Source organism: Podarcis erhardii (assembly GCF_964252035.2).
Source record: "Podarcis erhardii genome assembly, chromosome: 17".
Classification (NCBI taxonomy): Eukaryota; Metazoa; Chordata; class Lepidosauria; order Squamata; family Lacertidae; genus Podarcis; species Podarcis erhardii.
Window position 1 is genome coordinate 6,090,745 of NC_138515.1, and position 21,336 is coordinate 6,112,080.

At 47.1% G+C, this 21,336-nt stretch overlaps 2 protein-coding genes across 3 annotated transcripts in view; one reads left to right on the forward strand and one right to left on the reverse strand.

Annotated features, from left to right (window-relative positions):
* PALM3 (paralemmin 3) overlaps positions 1–21,336 on the reverse strand; it is a 45,799-nt gene that overhangs the window by 9,848 nt on the left and 14,615 nt on the right. For both annotated transcript variants that reach the window (XM_081844940.1, XM_081844941.1), the window contains exons 2-5: positions 13,704–13,755; positions 6,359–6,439; positions 4,711–4,835; positions 2,654–2,774 (exon numbers count right to left, since the gene is read on the reverse strand). In XM_081844940.1, coding sequence (XP_081701066.1) covers positions 2,654–2,774; positions 4,711–4,835; positions 6,359–6,439; positions 13,704–13,748 — 372 coding nt within the window. In that variant the 5' untranslated portion in view covers positions 13,749–13,755. The remainder of the gene's footprint in view (positions 1–2,653; positions 2,775–4,710; positions 4,836–6,358; positions 6,440–13,703; positions 13,756–21,336) is intronic.
* LOC309332210 (afadin- and alpha-actinin-binding protein A-like) overlaps positions 20,534–21,336 on the forward strand; it is a 101,682-nt gene continuing 100,879 nt past the window's right edge. The window contains exon 1 of the mRNA XM_081845211.1: positions 20,534–20,554. The gene's annotated coding sequence lies outside the window, so the exon portion shown is untranslated. The remainder of the gene's footprint in view (positions 20,555–21,336) is intronic.

A 21,336-nucleotide genomic window follows, 5' to 3' on the forward strand; every position in this document is an offset into this window, starting at 1 on the left:
CAGCGGGAAGGTAAACGGCATTTCCGTGCGCTGCTCTGGTTCACCAGAAGCGGCTTAGTCATGCTGGCCACATGACCCGGAAGCTGTACTCCGGCTCCCTCAGCCAATAAAGCAAGATGAGCGCCACACCCCAGAGTCAGCCACGACTGGACCTAATGGTCAGGGGTCCCTTTACCTTTACCTTTACCTTTACCTTTACCTTAAAATGTGTATTGTGGCTCAGTTGCTGGAGTCTTTTGAAGACATTTGCACTCAATCAGGGGTAGGAACCATGTTGTGGCCTTTCTGATGCTGTTGAGAATTCAACTCCCATCAGCCCTAGCCAGCAAGGTCTATTGTCAAGGATGATGGAAAGAGTAGTACAGCAACATCTGGAAAGCTGCAAGTTCCCCATCTCTGTTGCAGTTTTGCCCAAGGGCACTTAATCCATCGTAACTTCCTTCATTGGGACTGCTGCAAAAGTCAGGAAGCTATGGCTACTGTGCATACAGATATCTCTCTGTCTCTGGTAGAACCTCTCATAGCACAATATGGTCTGGAGTGCATAGCCTGGTCTACGGGGCCTGGTTCTGCTTTTGTGGCAATGGGATGAGATGAGGTCCAATTCTATAACAGATCAGGATCCCCCTTTGAGCCTTAGGAACCCTTCACTTGGGCAAAGGAAGAACTGGGTAGCCAGGTAACAATGCAAACCAAGGCCTGAAGAAGTGAAGGTGAGACCCTCAGGGAGGTGCCATAGCCCACTCACTCCTCCAGTTAAAGGATCTTGGAAACAATGTTGTGGTTTGCTGTCAGGCAGCATCCTATATTGCTGACCTGATCATACATAGGTTGACCTAAAGTAAGCTCCAGTGACTCTTTCTTTCTTTCTTTCTTTCTTTCTTTCTTTCTTTCTTTCTTTCTTTCTTTCTCTCTTTCTCTCTTTCTCTCTTTCTCTCTTTCTCTCTTTCTCTCTTTCTCTCTTTCTCTCTTTCTCTTTCTCTTTCCCTCTCTCCCTCCCTCCCTTCCTTCCTTCCAAAGTCAGAAGGTTGTGGCTGCTTGGCAGACTTCAGAGCATCATCAAGTCAATTCAATTTACATATCATTCACCTGGACTTGGAAGGGGCCAAATTACATTTCAAAAGAACACCCACAAGGTATTGTAGTTTTGTTTTTTTTAACCCAATAATATCACCAGGACACCTCATCTCTATATGGAAAATTTTCTTACTAGATAATGAACCCACAATTTTGAACACTATCTAAAGTGAAACATTTACAACCTTTTATTTATTAAATGTGTAGACAGTCATATCTTGGTTTTCGAGCAGCTTAGTTCTCAAATGTTTTGGCTCCCGGACGCCGCAAACCTGGAAGTGACTGTTCTGGTTTACAAACTATTTTTGGAAGCCGAATGTCCAGTGGGGCTTCCGCAGCCAATCAGAAGCCGCACTTTGGTTTCTGAACGTTTTGGAAATCGAACAGACTTCCAGAATGGATTCCATTCAACTTTCAAGGTACGACTGTACTGCCCTTCATCCCAAGATCTCAGGGCAGTTCACAGCATAAAAACGCAAAATACACAAAAAAAACAAGAACAAAACAAAACAATAACCCCACCCCACCAGCACATTTAAAAAGACATAGAATGCAAATCAGTTGAAGACTTGGTTGAAAAGGATCATTTTCACATGGTGCCTAAAAATGTCTACTGAACGATGGATCAGAGGTGTCTTTGCAACTACAGCAGAAAATACTCTATTTCCAAGATCCAAATTCTAAAACAACTTGGAAAATGTTGATAGAAAGGGAGAGAATATGGACACTGGAGGCAGGTAGGCTGTAGGAGCGAACATCCAAGAATTACAAAACAGGGCACAAAGCATTGATCATTAGGTCCTGTTGCCTGAATAAATGAAGTCCCGGCTTTTGAAATTTCATTTGTTGTTGGCCCGTTTGCTGAGCCAAACTATGCATATGTGGGCAACTGGAGAGGAGATTGGGGTTTCTTTTTCACTTCCCTGAATGTCCTGCTGCTACGCTGAGCTAAGCCTTAGTTTTGGCGTAGCTTATCACGCAGATCTGGTCTCGTGGCTTAGCTCTCCCAGACAAACCACAAGCCATAAATCATGGGACAAACCTTGGTTACATGATTAGTCTGGAGAGTGCTAAGCCTTGAGCCTGGCTTGAGACAACATGCAAAGGCAAACCATGCTTAGCTCAAGCAGCAGCAAAATGACTAAAGAGTAGTAAAAGTGGCCCCAATCCCCTGTCTTGGACCCCACATGATTGCACATTCCTACCGAGCCATGGTTTGGCTGAGCGTAACATGCAAATTAAGTGATTTCCACATACAGTGGTACCTCAGGTTAAGTACTTAATTCGTTCCAGAGGTCTGTTCTTAACCTGAAGCACCACTTTAGCTGAAGGGGCCTCCCACTGCTGCCGCGCCACCAGAGCCAGATTTCTGTTCTCATCCTGAAGCAAAGTTCTTCACCTGAAGCACTATTTCTGGGTTAGTGGAGTCTGTAACCTGATGGTATGTATCAGCGTATGTAACCTGAGGTACCACTGTATTTAAGCTGTTCCCTACAACGATAAGGGCAAGAAGCTTGGTTGCTTGACAGGCAGTTTTGCATTTTCCACAACAGAGGAGATCAGGAACTACTCATACCTTCCCAATGCCATCCAACGAAGACCGCTTCACGTCCTTCAAAGCCTTCACAGGCTCTTCTGGCCGCGGCAGTCCCTGGTGAAGTTCTGGATTATCCAGCTGCTGCATCTGAGTTTGGAGGCTTCAAAAAGAGAGGAACAGCCATGAAAGGACAGGGAACAATGGTGGCCATGACCAAATCTCTACATCAGGGCTGGTGAAAATGTGGTTCTGCGGTCAGAGCTGGACGACAATTCCCATTGCCCCCCATTACTGGTCCTGCTGGCTGGGGCTGATGAGAGTTGAGAGTTCAACAACATCTGGAAGACCACAAATTTCCCACCCCTGATCCACATGATTATTGCGACACAGAGATGTGCAAACCAGGACTCTGTTCACAGGAAATTGATGCGCTTGATTAGTACAACACATGCCTTGGTAACATCTAGACTAGTGGGGCCTCCTTCTGACATGCTTTTGGAATCTGCAAATCTAAAATGCAGTAGTCTGATTGTTGACTGGAACTGGCCATAGAAAGCATATCACATCTACCTTCAAGATTGTCCTCTTCCCCCGTAATTTTAAAACCTTCTGAGGAAGTTTGGCAAAAGGAAGCATAGCATGCAGCTATAACAGACAGGACCTACTCGGTGGTTGCCTCCTCATTCTGGAAACCTGCCCGGCTTGCTCTTGTCTGATCTTTAGCCAGCTGGCTAAGACCTGGCTTTTTAGATGCATCTGCATGCTACTAAGAGTACTATGGACTGGCCTGAAATAACTTGTGCTTTATTGATTTGGTGTTGATTTATTACTGTGTTGTGTTTTTATCATATTGCCTTTCCCCCTTTGCAATCTGCTTTTGAAGGACCTTAGGCTACCCAACAGGACAGAAATCACAACATCAACAAGAACAACAGATGTATTTCATTGTTTTGAGTGGGGTTTTAAGCCAGAAATCTTCAGCCCCATTTTAAACTCACCAGTCACTATTCTGGGAACAATTTGCTCTCTTGTCCTTTGGAATTAAGTAACCTTATGAGCTGAACCTTAGCGCTATCCTTCATGAGCAAGTGCTGTATTCTGACATCCTTTGGTTAGACAAATCCTGGCTTCTTGCTTGTGTGCCTGGGTGTGAAAAGACCCCCACCTCCACATTTACAGCCAGGCTGCTGGAGGCTCTCCACCCCTCTTGCTGAATTGTCACTTTTGCACTGCCTGGGGGATCCTGCCCTCCTCCTCCCCCTCCTCCTCCTCCTCCTCCTGCTGCTGGAGGGTGATTTAATCCTCAGGAGCCTTGCTGAGTAATCACTCCGTTGAGCTCCTTCCCTCCAGCTCTCTCAGGCCAGGAAGTGGTTTCAGGCTTCTCTGTCCTGAGTGTTGGTTGTTGTTGTTGTTTTTAGTCTCAGGCATCTTCTCTTCCGGAAAGAGGAAGATGCAGAGGCATGAGGGGGACACAAAGTGCCCACAAAACATCCCTCCTTCACGTCCTCCAGAGACCTCGATGTCATCATCAGCTTCCATCTGCAGCTTCAGCCGGAACAGCACATTATTGTGGCTGTGGTTGCTATTTATGTATATATTGCCATCAGCGGCTGACTGGCCTCCACTACGAGATGGGCATTTAAGCATTGCTAGTCCCTCTTCCAGCAGAGATTCAGCAAGCGTCCTCATATTTTTTTAACTTTCAGGTATCTCTTGAATATTTTTTAAAAATATGCAAAAAAGCCTGAGTATTTGCCCAAAACGTTCCTTGGGTAGCCAGTCATTTTTATGATTGCTTTGTCTCGTTTTAAATGTTCCTGTTGTACACCACCCTAATGTTTCATGAGGGGGGGGGCTTATAAATACTTTTATAAATAAAAACAGAATGTGAGATGCTTTATAAAGAGTGAAGAGGACAGGTCTCTGCCCCGAGGGCCTTACAATCTAAAATTTGACACAGGGAGGGGCAAGAGAAGGGGGAGGAAACTGAGGCGGCTGCTTCTCTGTGCTGGGTAAAACCATGAAGCCCCTTTGGGTGTGTTATTGTCAGTGCTGCTCCTCCACCACTGCCCCGCCATCACCTAAGACACACCTACCTGGACAGATCTTGCTCTAATTCCTGAATGCGATTCTGTGCCTCCCAGACAGAAGACAAGTGATCATTGTCGTCTGTGGGTGAGGATGTTCCCTCCATCAGCCAACGATCACGCAGGGATTTCCTCTGAGGAGAGAGAGAGACAGAGAATGCATTTGTCAGCAATCCTGCACTGGACACTCACGCCGATAGAGACACGTGGGCTGTCAGGACACATCAAGACAAGACAATGGGCTTACAGTCATGCATATATGCACAGGCACACATGAGATCATTCCTGCGCATACCCAGAATTGCATCTTTGTTCAACCACATGCACATATAGGTCTATATGGGCAAGCAGTCACACACGAAGCACCGACAGTACAATCTTTTCACGCCAGGCTACATGCCCAGATATTTGCAGCATATTCAGTGCCGGCTGTGTCAACTGCTTGGAAATGTATTTTAGTGGTGATTTTTTTATTTAAAAAATTGTATTGTTGTATTTGCTAGGATTGTCAGTCATGCTCTTTACATACCATCCTAGTACCGGTAAAGGATGGAGGTCGGTTCAGAAATACTTTAAAATAAATAAATAATGAAGCTACATGGCGTTGACAGCAGATGTTGAACACACCCACTAGTGCGGATCTTCAAATGTACTCCAGTCACAACCCTCACCGTTTTTCTCTCTCTCTCTCTCCACAACCACCACGCACCATGCAAGCATTTGCACACAAAGGGCCACACAGTCAGAACTTGACTCCCACACCTTTCAGCTTCTAGGGGCATGAAAATCTGCACATAGGTGGTCCTCTTGCACACCTTTTTCACACAAGGTTGTGAAAACACAGGCCAAAACAGGAAAAACTTGCAAGCAAACCCATGGCTCATATCCCAGTGACTGTGTCAGAATGCCCAGTGAAGCTCGTTGCTAAATGTGGGCTATAAATTTGATTAGACATGTTTATTTCCAGTACAGAACATTGGTAAGTGAAGCAAGGTTGTTGCTGTTTTTTGCTGGGATTAAAGCATGCAATTCTCAGGCCAGATTATGATTGGTTGAAGCCTTGGAGCTGTCCTGATTTTTTTTTTTCCTGGGAGGTGTGCAGAAAAAATATGATCCTTTATAGAACAAAGATGCACTAGTGGGGTTAAAGGAACCAACATTTGATGCCTGTGATACAAGCACTAAGCTCCATTTTGCAGCCATTTTATACCTCCTCCTATATCTTCACAACAGCCATGTGAGGTAGGTAAGGTTGAGAGTTGGTAACTGGGCCAAGGAAGTGAGCAAAAGCAATGGGGAGTTAAATGAACATGCACAGAGTATTTTCTATTTGTTTATCAAGGTGGACCAAGAAAAGAAAAAACTACACAAAAGCATGTGCCATTATACACGAGTTAGTTTTTAAGACACTCCAGGACTTCTTCTTTTTTGGTAGTATCTTATTTCAGGCTCTATTTTTTGGGGGGGAGGGGTATTTTGGGAACTACAACAGGGCCCCCAATCACCTTAATCTTGGGGTCTGACATGCCCCCTCCTCCCACAGTGGTACCGCACCCTCCACCCCGCCATCATTTCACCTCCTTCATCTCCCCACTCCCGCATCCCAACCTCCATCCCTCTGGTCCATCCATTCCTGCATCCCTCTCCTGGGCGTTACCTTGAGGCGCTGGGCTCGCAGTCTCTCCTCCTCCAGCTCCCGGCGGGTGGCCAGGATACGCTCCTGCAGCCTGCGCCGCTCCTGCAGCAAAGCAAAAAGGGGACCGAAGGGGTGGGAGGCGAGGCGAGGCAGGAGCCGCCCTGCAGAGAGAGAGGGGCGGACAAAGGGCCCGCCGCCGCCGCCGCCGCCGAGGTGGGAGGCAGGGCGCGAGCGAGCCCACGTGGGCGGCAGACAGGCGAAGCGGCGTGCCTGCCTGCCCGACCGCGCCGAGGACTTAAGCCCAGCAGAGGCGCCCCTCCTCGGCCTTTAGCAGCAGCATCACCTGGGTGCAAGAGGAGCAGCAGAGAAGAGCCCCACCCCCGCCGCCACCCCTTTGTGTCTCGCCCTGCGCTGCGCTGCTCTCTATCTATGCCATAAACCCATCTATGCCAACCCAGACGCCACCTTGCCACTGTGCCAGCGCCTCCCCCTTTTAAAGGCTGGAAGACCTGGGGGGGGGGATGCGGGTTGGGGTGGTGGTGGGGAGAGACTGCCCTGTCTGCAAAGGGCCTGCCCCCTTAACCCTACCAGAATGTTCAGGGCCTTTCAGAACCAGGCAGAGGCTGGGGCCAGGTAGATAATGTGCCTCCCCCTTTTTACCCTGGGGATAACTGAAGTCTTATAAATAAGTATGTAAATAATTTTCACAAAAGTTATGCTGACAAATAATTTTGTTTCAAGGCTTGAACTGTATCTGCATATAAAGACAAAATGGAAAATATAGATACAGTGGTACCTCGGGTTAAGTACTTAATTCGTTCCAGAGGTCCGTTCTTAACCTGAAACTGTTCTTAACCTGAAGCACCACTTTAGCTAATGGGGCCTCCTGCTGCTGCTGCGCCACCGGAGCACGATTTCTGTTCTCATCCTGAAGCAAAGTTCTAAACCTGAAGCACTATTTCTGGGTTAGCGGAGTCTGTAACCTGATGCGTATGTAACCTGAAGCGTATGTTACCCGAGGTACCACTGTAGCCCATTAATTTCGTCTGCCATTCTTCTTTTGTTGGAATTTCTTCTTGCTTCCATTTCTGGGCTAACAGCGTAAGGCAATAAGCCTCATGACGGGTCAGCCTTTGGTTCACCTGCTTGACACCTGCCTGAAGTTGGAGTCACCACAAAGGGGACTCTTGGACTATTTCTGGGTTAGCAGAGTCTGTAACCTGAAGCATATGTAACCCGAGGTACCACTGTATACAACAGTGCTTTTTAAAAATACTTAGGGAATGTATGCTGACCGAGGCCCCCTTTGGAATCGGAGGCCCGGGCCAAGTGGCCCATATGCCCCCCCCCCCGTCTGGGCCTGGGGATGTTTAAGAGAGAGAGAGGGAGAGAGAGACCCTGGCGGGGGGGGGGGTTTCTGTGCAGCAAGTGGGAGACTTTACTGCTACCCTCCCCTTTTGGCTGGGCTCTCTGTAGCCGCGTGGCACCTAAAAGGCGGCGGCATATCCTTGTGAGGACGACTGGTACACAGACCACGTCTTTGGGCTGCAATCCATGAAAGTGTGTGTGTGTCACAATCAATCAAAGGAGGCTAATCCTCTTGGAGAGACTGGATTTACCTCTCAATCGGGTTTTTTTTTCAACAGCATGGTTTTTCAGAGTTTAGGGAAATCATTAGAAGTGTTCATCATTAATGCTTTTGAATTAATATACCAAAAAATAAAAAAAAATCAAAATGCTATTTGCACTGGAGTTACATATGGGCGGTTTGTTTACATGAGTCTTCCTGATGTTTTGTACCTTTCAGCTAATGTAAGTCATAGTCAGAAACATCAGGAAGCCTCTAGGCTGGGGAAGGTTGCACTGCGTTGGTTCAAATAATGCTGCTATTATCAGACTGATTTAACTGTGTTAATGAAAGATCCACACTGTGTAGATCTAAACATCTTTTTAAAAATAGTTACTTTTTGGCACCAGGCTGCAATGATCTCAAATAATTCAATTAGAACACTGGAGACAAACACAACCACGTCTATACAACCTGGGTGTGCCCAGCAGAATCTGGAGTTTACAGTCTATTGTGTTGACATTTAAAATCAACATCTGTATGTGCCAACAGACTTCCCTACGCATAAACAACCCTTCGGAGACTAATTGGAATTATGAATGAAATCAGGGCTCTAATCTTCCTTGGTGACTGGGCATATGCAATTAAAAGAGCGGACATTACGTCAAATGAATTATCACCAAGTAAAAGGTAAAGGTAAAGGACCCCTGATAGTTAAGTCCAGTCGCAGATGACTCTGGGGTTGCGGCGTTCATCTCACTTTACAGGCCAAGGGAGTTGGTGTTTCTCCACAGACAGTTTTTCCAGGTCATGTGGCCAGCAGGACTAAGCCGCTTCTGGCACAACGGAACACCAAAACCAGAGCAGCACACGGAAACACCGTTTACCTTCCCGCCGGAGCAGTACCTATTTATCTACTTGCACTTTTTGGCATGCTTTCAAACTGCTAGGTTGGCAGGAGCAGGGACCGAGCAACAGGAGCTCACCCCATCGTGGGGATTCGAACCGCTGACCTTCTGATCGGCAAGTCCTAGGCTCTGTGGTTTAACCCACAGCGCCACCCACGCCAAGTAATAGCTAAAGGTAAAGGACCCCTGACAGTTACTGTAAGTCCAGTCGCAGATGACTCTGGGGTTGCGGCGCTAATCTCGCTTTACTGGCCGAGGGAGCTGGTTTTGTCCGCAGACAGTTTTTCCGGTTCATGTGGCCAACATGACTAAGCCGCTTCTGGCGCAACGGAACACCGAAACCAGAGCAACGCACAGAAACACTGTTTCCCTTCCCGCCGGAGCAGTACCTATTTATCTACTTGCACTTTTTGGTGTGCTTTCAAACTGCTAAGTTGGCAGGAGCTGGGACTGAGCAACGGGAGCTCACCCCGTCACAGGGATTTGAACCGCCGACCTTCTGATCAGCAAGCCCAAGAGGCTCAGTGGTTTAGACCACAGCGCCACCCGCGTCCCTATCACCAAGTATAAAGGTACAAATTTTGATGCAGTGTTTGGGTGTGTGCCTACATGGAGGTGACAATGTGTTTACCAAGCCAGCATATGTTGCATGCGCTCAAAACACCCTGTGGTGCGCATAAGGTCATGGGTGCGTCTGCCAGTATTCACGTACTGAAGGCTCCTCACTGCTGTTTGTAGCTCCATCTCCCTTTGCCCCGATTCTCTCCCTGCACAGAAACATCCCTCAGCTGCCAAAACACTTCTCGCAACAATAAATGTTTACTACGCTTCCTGGCATGCACCATTCATGACAACATCTCCCATCTGGATGTGTGCGTGGGGCTGAACACAAGGACAGCCGGGCTGCATCACAGGCATCAACCCCAGCCCGGCCCCTGCTTCTTCCAGCCTGGGCAGCCCTCCAGATCCCTCTCCTCCTGTTTGGTTCAGGTTGGAGCTATTGCCTGGTGAATAATTCATTTGTTTCAAAGGCAGGATGAGCAAAGGAATGGCAGCTCAGGTTACACCAGGCCTGCTCAATGTTTCCCACGGAGGAGGGGAAGCAGCCCAGATTTAGCCCAAATCCAAAAACGCTGGGAATATATTCAAGGGCTGAAATTATTATTATTATTATTATTATTATTATTATTATTATTATTATTACTATTATTATTATATTTTTATATTATTATATTATTATATTTATTATTATTATATTATTATATTATTATATTATTATATTTATTATTATTATATTTATTTATATTTATTATTATTTATATTTATTATTATTTACTATTTATACCCCACCCATCTGGCTGGGTTTCCCCAGCCACTCTGGGCGGCTTCCAACAGAACAATAAAATACAATAACCTATTAAACATTAAAAGCTTCCCTAAACAGGGCTGCCTTCAGATGTCTTCTAAAACTCTGGTACTGTAGTTGTTGTTCTCTTTGCCATCTGGTGGGAGGGCGTTCCACAGGGCGGGTGCCACTACCGAGAAGGCCCTCTGTCTGGTTCCCTGTAACCTCACTTCTCACAGGGAGGGAACCGCCAGAAGGCCCTCAGCGCTGGACCTCAGTGTCCAGGCAGAAGAATGGGGATAGAGACGCTCCTGCAGGTATACTGGACCTGGCCACTTCCAATAGCCACATCACTGGGCAGAAGAGATATGCACACACCAGGTTTGCCGCTTGCGTATAATCAAGGAACAAGTTTGCATAAAATTTGCATGTGCAATGCAAATTCAGAAGCAACTGCTGTCATTTAAATAGAAATACAATATATCTCTCATAGTGGGAAAGACTGTGGTCAGGTGACCCGAGGGCTCGCTCAGGCTGCCGCTCACTCTTATTATGGAGAACTTCAAGGCTCCAAATCTTCTTATGGTTCCTTATCTTTAAATTGGACTTAAAACAGAAGTCTTCTTCAAAATGCATGGCTTTCTTCTCAAAGAACTTCAAACCAAAGTTCTCTGCCCTATGTGTGGACGCATTACTCCACAGACAAATCATCACATTTCTGGCCGTGCTATTTTCTTCTAGAGAAAACGGGTTGCCATACAAAACTGTATTTTGAGAGGGGCTGTTTTTCACTAGAGCCTCTCCCAGTTGAATGCGCGTGTGAGACTGGAAGGAAGACTCCCCAAAAGTTCATCCCTGCAAGTCATCTTTTCAGTAGCACTCTTCCCACCTTAGATCAAATCTATGCTGCCAGGTGCCATAAGAAAGCTGCAGAGATAGCGCAGGATAGTGCGCAACCCCGGAAATGATCTCTTTCAGCTTCTGCCTTCTGGAAGAAGGTACAGGGTTATAAAGACCAGGACTAGCCACCTGAGAAACAGTTTCTACCCAAATGCGATTCTGGTTTTAAACACAGTATAAGGAGTCTCAGTAGAAGTATATTGTATTTTAAAATGGGGTTTCAGAGCTTTTAGGGGTTTTTGAATGTCTTATGTAGTTTTTTCAATTTCATTGTTCTGTATGGGACAATGACAATAAAGATATCGTATCATATTTTAAATGGAGGGGGTCCTCTGGCTGCTTCCTTTCCTTCAAGGGAACTTGGGCTTGTATCCAGAACTGCGCAAGCAGAGTTACACTCATTCAATTTCTTCTCCCTGTGCATGGGAGTAGCTGGGGGGGGGGGCAGGAAGGCAGCTGCCCCCAATCAATAAGAATAAATAAAAATACATAGCAAACTGAGGTTCTGCCCCCCCCATAAAAAACCTGCCCTGCTAACAAAAATCCTGGCTATGCCCATGTCCCCACATGCCCCAAAATCTGATCCAGGGGGTCCCCACCCCCTGGGACCTGATATTGAGGGTGCACAAGGGGCTTGAGGCAACAGGAGCAGGATAGAAAGTTTTATTGTGCGCACAGAAGTCTGTTGTGCAAGCGTAATTGCAGCCTTTGATACAGCTCATAGGTTTGTAAACAGCCGCTGGGTCTGAAATAGTTGCCCCTGTGGAATGGGGGAACTGCCTGCGTGCAGGAATGTTTTTTTAAATGGGATTGAAAACGGAATCCCCTCAAATCCTCACATCAACCCAGGGAGGGCAATGCTGTTATCCTTATATTACAGAGCAGGGACTAGACTGTGTATACATTATGCATTCAAAGTGTTATGTACTGAGTTGAATAGGATTCAGAATGCAGCAGTCTGATTGGTCCTAGAACAATAGGCTCCAGAATGCAGCAGTCTGATTGGTCCACAGGAGCCACCCAATCCAGCTCCAGGTGGAAGTGAATCCGTGACCTGATTGGCCTACAGGAGAATCCTGGAATTAGCCAATCACGTGGGGCCCATTGTGTAAATAATGTATATAAAGCAGACATTCTGGGGGAACTTCCATTCCTCCTCACCACTATGAGCTGAATAAAGAGCATGAAATCCACTCTCGACTCCGAGTATATTTCACAAAGCACATTCTAAGCGCCTTCTTTCCCTCAAGGAATCCCGAGCACGGTAGTTTGCACCTCACAAACTACAATTCCCAGCAGCCCTGAGCAACCACAGCACTCATAATTCTTTGAGGGGGGAGGGAATGTGCTTCAAATGTGCTTTAAAGGCATAGTGCACACACATCATACATTCCAAGCAGCCCCAAAGAATCCTGAGAATAGTAGTTTCTTAAGGATGCTGGGAATCATAGCTCTATGAGCGGTAAACTACGGTTCCCAGGATTCTTAGTGGTGTGTGCTTTAAATAGGCTGCTCAAGATAGACAGCTCCTGCTGCTTGCACCTTAACCGCCAGTCATGAGAAGCTGTAAAGCCAGAAATAATTTTTTAGAAATATTTCCCACAATCTGCCATCCCCTCAGCAATAGCTGGCCAGCCACATGCCACCAACACCCTCCTTCCCACCAGCAGCATCCCCACGGCTGAATACATTTGACTGTGTCTGTGTCCACACCATACGTTGAAAGCACATGACTTCCCCCAAAGGATCCTGGGTACTGTAGTTTGTTAAGGGTGCCGTGAATGGTAGCTCTTTGAGGGCTTAAACGGCAGTTCCCAGGATCCTTTGGGGGAAGTCATGTGCTTTCAACCTACAGCCATTGTTAGGCTATAGGGCAAATGAGCAGCCCACAAAGCACCACTGGGCCCAGCCTAGCTGCCGCAATAAGCCTCCCTGCCAGTTCATGTCAGCCTTTTAAAAATGCCTAATGATGCCAAACTGATAAATACAGTGGTACCTCGGGTTAAGTACTTAATTCGTTCCGGAGGTCCGTACTTAACCTGAAACTGTTCTTAACCTGAAGCAGCACTTTAGCTAATGGGGCCTCCTGCTGCCGCCGCGCCGCCAGAGCCCGATTTCTGTTCTCATCCTGAAGCAAAGTTCTTAACCTGAAGCACTATTTCTAGTTTAGCGGAGTCTGTAACCTGAAGCGTATGTAACCTGAAGCGTATGTAACCTGAGGTACCACTGTAGAGCATTACATATTGCAATGTGGCTTTGAGGGTCGTGAATACATAGCAGGCACTGCACCCCTTCTGCCATAGCTGTCAACATTCCCTTTTCTTGCGAGGAATTCGGAATAAGGGAATTTCCCTTAAAGAAGGGAAACGTTGACAGCTGTGCCTTCTGCCCAGGTTGTGCCTGGTGCAGTTGCCCCTATCGCCCCCACCCTAGTTACATTACACTATTATTATGAGAATCGCTTAGTTCTGGCAGGCAGATCTGGGCACTCTGCCTTCCCACCCACCTCTCCCCCTCTCCCTCAGCTTTGGAACGGGGATGGGGGGCAGTTCCTGTGGGCAACAGAGGCTGGACCTCGTCTGAGGACCCTGAGCCCCATTTCTGCACAGGTGGGGCAGGGGTAGTGGAGGGAGGAAGAATACTTACAGTAATGGCCTGCAGCCGCTGCGCAAACAGGGAGCTCTCTGCCATTTTCCCTCTGAAAGACAAACAGAGCCTCTTGGGATGTGTCCAAAGGACACTGGATGCCAGTTGGATGCCAGCACTCACCTCTTCTCCCCTCCCCTCCCCCAGCTCCCGTCTCGCATTCCTGCTTGCTCTGATCCCTGCATGCAAGCAGACCCCTCTCCCCTTCTCCCACCTGACATCTGGCCACTGCATTCATGGCATTCAGCAGCAAGCCCAGGCACGGCAAAGGGAAAGCAGGTTTGCAGGAACGAAACCTCTTCTCCGGCTTGCTCCATCATTCGGCACATGGTTGTGTCTCTTCCTTTTACCTGCCCACAGTGCCGTTCCCATGTTGAAGTCAAATAACCTGGCACAGTTCAGCTAACACAGCTGAAAAATATCACCGATGTTTTACATTTCAAACTACTTTTATTTTCTTTTTAAAGTGGAATCTTCTGAAAGGTAAAGGAACCCCTGACCATCAGGTCCAGTTGTGGCTGACTCTGGGGTTGTGGCGCTCATCTTGCTTTACTGGCCGAGGGAGCCGGCGTACAGCTTCCGGGTCGTGTGGCCAGCATGACTAAGCCGCTTCTGACAAACCAGAGCAGCGCACGGAAACACCGTTTACCTTCCCGCTGGAGCGGTACCTATTTATCTACTTGAACTTTGACGTGCTTTCGAACTGCTAGGTTGGCAGGAGCAGGGACTGAGCAACGGGAGCTCACCCCGTCATGGGGATTCGAACCGCCGACCTTCTGATTGGCAAGCCCTAGGCTCTGTGGTTTAACCCACCGCGCCACTTGCGTTCCCTTCTGAAAGGTACTCAGGGCCAAGTCACATCAGCACTTAACTGGCAAGTCCACAGAAAGTATTAAAGTGCAGGAATGGCCAATCATGTGTTGATTATTCTTATTTTATCAGTAAACTGCCTTGAGTCCCTGTCAGGGAAGAAGGAAGGGCAATGATTGATTGATTGATTGATTGATTGATTGATTGATTGATTGAATGACTGACTCACTGACTGAATGTCGTGCAAATCAGCCTTCTGCCTGCCACAACAACCATGCCTTTTCCAGGTCATTGCAGTGGCTTATGGAAAGCTGTTGTATGCAGAATTCCACACTATGCTTAGTGGTGATGCAGGCAACCCAACAGAGCAGGAAAGGAAGGACTTGTTAGCAGCAGGGATTGCGGGGAGTTTGTTGCTATGGGCAAATCCATCCCTGCTGAGATGCCTGGATGTGGCAGTATCTCCTCCTCTAGGGTGGAGGATCCATTAAGATGGTCTGCCCCCCCCCCCCCCGAGATGAATGAATGAATTTTATTATTTCGGTCACAGACCAGTTCCAAGTAAGTCATAAAGTTCCAATGAAGTCATAAGTTATCAAGGAAGTCATAAAACACAATAGGGATACATTTGAATTTGGGTTAGGTATAACAGGGACAACCTAGCAGTTCGAAAGCACGTCAAAGTGCAAGTAGATAAATAGGTACCAGTCCGGCGGGAAGGTAAAAGGCGTTTCCGTGCACTGCACGCCGGCTCCCTCGGTCAATAAAGTGAGATGAGCACCGCAACCCCAGAGTCGGTAACGACTGGACCTAATGGTCAGGGGTCCCTTTACCTTTACCTTTACTATAACAGGGACAATACCGATATAGCCATAGCAGTCAATGTTTCCCTTTTTTAAAGGGAAATTCCCTTATTCCGAATAGGATTCCTCACAAGAAAAGGGAAAAGTTGACAGCTATGGATATAGCAACAGTTAAAGAATATATAAATTAAAACTTAGTCGCTAACATATAACCCAAAATTATCATTTAAGGCCTTAATCATTATGATAGCACAGCTTGTTCCCTAAGTTTTATGGCAGTCGCACAAAATTTGGCTACCCTTAACCGAGATGTATGGGACCTGGTGGATTCCTGAATGCTCTGGGGGATTTTCCAGCCGATATGGTCAGTGCTCCAGCCACAGCCCTGGTCTCATTATGAAACAGGATCACTCCCAAGCAGGCATGCTCCCTGACACTGTGCAGCCCACAGAACTCCCTGGTGTTTTGAGGGCCTGCAGGCGATGGCAGTGATAGCACAAGTGCTGAGATCCTGAGACAAGTCTGACTGAGCACGGGCAAGAGCACGTTGTTGTTGTAGTTTAGTCGTTTAGTCGTGTCTGACTCTTCGTGACCCCATGGAGCAGAGCACTCTAGGCACTCCTGCCTCCCGCAGTTTGGTCAAACTCATGCTGGTAGCTTCGAGAACACTGTCCCTCCAAGACTTTGGCCACCTCATGAGAAGAGAAGACTCCCTGGAAAAGACCCTGATGTTGGGAAAGATGGAGGGCACAAGGAGAAGGGGACGACAGAGGAGGAGATGGTGGGACAGTGTTCTTGAAGCTACCAGCATGAGTTTGACCAAACTGTGGGAGGCAGTGGAAGACAGGGGTGCCTGGTGTGCTCTGGTCCAGGGGGTCACGAAGAGTCGGACACGGCTAAACGACTAAACAGCAACAACCTCTGGATGTGAACGGGATCCGTTCCGGAGCCCCATTCGCATCCTGAAGCGAACGCAACCCGCGTCTGTGTGTCTGCACATGTGCAGGTTGCAATTCGCTGCTTCCTTGCATGCGTGTGATGTCATTTGAGCGTCTGCACATGTGCGAGCGGCGAAGCCTGGAAGTAACGCGCTCCGTTACTTCCAGGTCGCCGCGGAGTGCAACCCGAAAATATTGATCCTGAAGCTACTTCAACCCAAGGTATGACTGTACTGTATATTTGAGAAACCACTATAAACACTTGAACTCTTTGGCAGGTCTTAAATAACTCTTGTAATGATACATAGACTTGGGATACAGTGGAGGACTGAAAGTTAGGAGGATTTATAATATGCAGTTGAAAAAGTTAACTTAAGAACCCACAGAGGGGAGGAGGGAAATATTGAGATTCGGAAGAATCTTGTGTAATTTTATTATTTGTGATTATGAGTGTGAATGAATTTGTAAAATCAAATTAAAAAAATCAAAAAAAGAAATAATTATTAGGTGCCAACTCCCTGGGGCCCTGGGTGCTAGGGCACCCACAAAATTCCCCATGAAGGGGCCAGGCACCCACATATTTCGGTGCCTGGGCCATGCACGCTGCATGGCACCCACGGCCCTGGGCACTCACAGTCACACTCATGGCCATCACAGTTACACCCTAAAGTAGTCACCTGAAGGAGATTTTCAGTGTGGTGGTAGCATGAAGTGATTTGGGAGCGACCATAGGCTTGTGACAAACCCGTTAGGTGCATTGAGGAGAAAAATGCTTAGATTTGCATGGAATTAGACGCCACAGATGCTCCTGATAAAGTGTCCAGGGAGCAATTAATGCTTCATTGCATGTGTGCGTTTTGAGGGGCAGAGTGCCAGCACCCCTTTCCTAAAAGAATTTCCCTGGACCCATGGGCATAGCCAGGGGGGCAGGGAGGACGCTGTCTCTTAAATCAATACAAATCTAATGTTCTGCCCCCTGCTAACAAAAGCCCGCCCCCCATCAAAAATCCCGGACCCCAGAGAATTAAGAAACCATAGCCAATTCACAAATGTCACTTTGGGGGCAAGGGGCTCAAGAAGGTGGTGGAAGATTACGGTAACTTCAAAGTTGCTTTGAGGATCTGGATCCCTTTTGATTCAGTTTCAAGCTCCGTTTTGGCACTGAAACGGTCTTGGTCACCCTGGTGTAGATGGACCACTGAAGCTGAGCGACTGGATTCCTTTTGCTTCTTGACCCCACAAGTATCATGAGCTTAACTGGGGCAGGGAGAGACTGCTGGGTTCTGAACGGCTTGTTAGAAAGATGACTTTTGTTTGCAAAACAGGACAAACCTTGATCAGGACAGGAGATTACCTGTGTCCTGCTTCACCAAGCACACAGGAGTGGTGTGACAAACAGATAGTTTGGATGCTGCTTTTGTAACCTGGACAATAGAAAATCTCAGAGACTATTGGAAACTATTGGGTTTGGAACCTATCAGGAAAGATCAAAGGGAGTGAGAACTCCCAAGTTGGTCTTCTTCTTACTTCAGTTCTGGAAAAGGGGGAATGATTCTCTGAGTCTCCCAAACCGGCGCGCTTACTGATGACCAAATCCCTAGATACATAAACACGGATCTATGGTGTATCCCCTAATAATACTGTTATGGATGCTGGGTGACTTATCTGTTGTTCAGCAGATGACAGACTAATTATCCAGGATAATAAGTGGATACATCTTCAAACAGAGCTAATTATAGGAGCTGTTCTCCTGATAGCTGAGGATCCCTTTTCAGCCTTTGGAATGAGATACCTGTTTAGAGTTTGGGATGTGTCAGCTGCTGCCAGCTGTGGGGAGAGAGCTGTTTCCTTCCAAATTGCTCTGCTCTGCTTGCTTATAAATAAAGCAAACACTACAAGGACACCGTGTAGCCTTATCCCTGGAACTTGTCACTGCTCAGAAGTGAAGAGTACATGTATTCCAAGACTGTACAAATAACCAAGAACAAAATATGTGCATCTAACCTTGTATCATTTGCGACACACTGAAAGAGGCTTGTTTTTATGCATAATATCTTTACCCACAGAGCTCATCCTTAAGGGATTGCCAATTTCTTGTTGTTGTTGACATCCTTCTGTCTTGGGAGACATTTGGCTAGGAAAACGTATGGTTTAGACATACATGCGCAGTGCAAGGCTTATCCTGAGGCACAGTAAGGTAGGCCACTTTAGATTTGGGTAGTAAAGTGTAAGTTTATAGGTAGTGAAGTGATAACAGTGATAACAGCAAGAACCTTTATTGAACTACATAACTGGGAAACAGGGGCAAAGCAACTGCTTATATACATTCCTGAAAGCCTGGGCCACTCCCACTCCTAACATGATTGGCTGTCTAAACTTCCAAGCTGCGAATCACAACTCAGAGTTCAAGGGCCAATGGCAAAGGTGCAAATCCTGAAATGTTCTGTGACTGGATATCATGTATCGAATCAGAGCACAGGAGCTCAGAATCCTTAGTCCAGACTCAAGCTCAGACAAACAGAAACCACTGAATACATAACCGGTAGTAAGAGTGGGAAGAAGCAGGAAGATCTTATTCCAAAGGGACACACAGCCCTCTTGGAAGAGCTCCCTGTGTGAGATTGTAATGAGAGGGAGAGATTGTTGAAGCTCACACACACGGGCAATGTTCAGAAAGGTAAATGCGCACCCAGGAAGTGAGGATACAAATTATGCTGTTGTGCCACAATTTACGTCCATTGGTACAAATGGCCCGTTTACAGGCAGGGAAAATGAGAGAATGAGTGTGTGCCTCCAAGCCACACACAGAGAGGTTTTCATACGCACTAGGGGAGCTGCACACATAAATACAAATAATGTTCCACGATGCCCGGTTGGTTATACACTTCTCTCACCAGCTCAACCTAGTACACAGGCTGAGATCCTATCTGCCCGCAGACTGTCTCGCCAGAGTGGTGCATGCTCTAGTTATCTCCCGCTTGGACTACTGCAATGCGCTCTATTTGGGGCTACCTTTGAAGGTGACCCAGAAACTACAACTAATCCAGAATGCGGCAGCTAGACTGGTGACTGGGAGTGGCCGCCGAGACCATATAACACCGGTCTTGAAAGACCTACATTGGCTCCCAATACGTTTCCGAGCACAATTCAAAGTGTTGGTGCTGACCTTTAAAGCCCTAAACGGCCTTGGTCCAGTATACCTGAAGGAGCGTCTCCACCTACATTGTTCTGCCTAGACATTGAGGTCCAACGCCTAGGGCCTTCTGGCGGCTCCCTCGCTGTGAGAAGCCAAGTTACAGGGAACCAAGCAGAGGGCCTTCTCGGTAGTGGCGCCTGCCCTGTGGAACGCCCTCCCACCAGATGTCAAAGAGAAAAATAACTACCAAACTTTTAGAAGACATCTGAAGTTTAGGGAAGCTTTTAATGTTTAATAGGTTATTGTATTTAAGTGTTTTGTTGGAAGCTGCCCAGAGTGCCTGGGGAGGCCTGACCAGATGGGTGGGGGTATAAATATATTATTATTATTATTATTATTATTATTATTATTATTATTATTATTATTATCTCACAGTGAGTTTCATGCTGTTCGTGGGTATTCAATGAGCATCTGACTCTGCATGGGGAGGGAAGTATTTGTGCCCATGATCCCATGGGTGTGTGCCCAGTAAAAAGTGCTGCAGCTCCAATACCACAAGGACTTGTCGCATCAGCATCTCTCTCTCTCGGTGACCCTGAGCTAATGCCCATTTATAAAGCGAATGGATTGCCTAATCCTATGGACTTGCACAGAGCTTAGCCTGGCTGCACAAGTACATTCACGCAGGTTAACTCACCCCATTAACCTCTCACTGGACATCATCTGGGAGAGGCCAGCTCTGCTCAGAAGCTGCTGCCTGGCTCTCAGGGGCCTCCTGAGGCTACCTGGTTAATATTGCAAACCGCACGAGCGTCACAAAGTGCCCCTTCGGGAGAAGAGGGTGGGGCTTGCGTTTCCCAGCAGCAGCTCCAAAGGTCACTATGTAGGAGGGTGGCAAGGCAGCCAATGAAGGCAGCTGCCATTTTCTGCCTGCTGCCTCTCGTCAGGCCTCCAAACTAGTAGAAAAGTTATGGAGCCGCAGCTTGACGGAGCTGCGTTTGGGGGCTCCAGGGCCTTCCAAGTCAACAAACCCTCAAGCCGGCTCGGCTCAACCATAGACGCAGGCTCTGCATTACCTTGCATGGTCAAGGAGTGTACTCCCAGTTCAAGTTAGGATGCCTTCAGGGCCGGATTTAGGTTTGATGAGGCCCTAAGCTACTGAAGGTAATGGGGCCCTTTATATGTCCAGTTATCCTTTGTCAACAACAAATTGCCACTGTTTTTTGTGTTGAATATATGCTATATGGTAACTTATGGACCTAATAGGTATCTAAAGGCATTTGCAAATGATGCCATGCAAACCAGTCCATGCAGAATGTAGGCACCCTATACAGTGGTACCTCGGGTTAAGTACTTAATTCGTTCCGGAGGTCCGTACTTAACCTGAAACTGTTCTTAACCTGAAGCACCACTTTAGCTAATGGGGCCTCCTGCTGCCGCCGCACCGCCGGAACATTATTTCTGTTCTCATCCTGGGGCAAAGTTCTTAACCTGAAGCACTATTTCTGGGTTAGCGGAGTCTGTAGCCTGAAGTGTATGTAACCTGAAGCGTATGTAACCTGAGGTACCACTGTATATAGAAATGAGCAAACCAGTGATCTTTTAGGGAGCAGGCTAGCAGGCGGGGCCCATGACTTACATCATAGGAGTCTACACAACACAAAACACTGTTGCTGTATGTAGTTTTTTATCTTATATTTTGGAAACATACATCCAGTTTTTCTTTTCAATTTTGACTGTCTGTCTGTCTGTCTACCCCCCCTTTCCCCTAAGAGGTTCAAGGCAGCATCCATGTTCTCCAGCCATCCATTTTATCTTCAAAACTCTCCTCTGAGGCAGGCTAATGGTGACAGATACAGTGGTGCCACGGTTTACGAACTTAATCCGTTCCTGAAGTCCGTTCTTAAACTGAAACCATTCTTAAAACAAAGCGCGCTTTCCCTAAC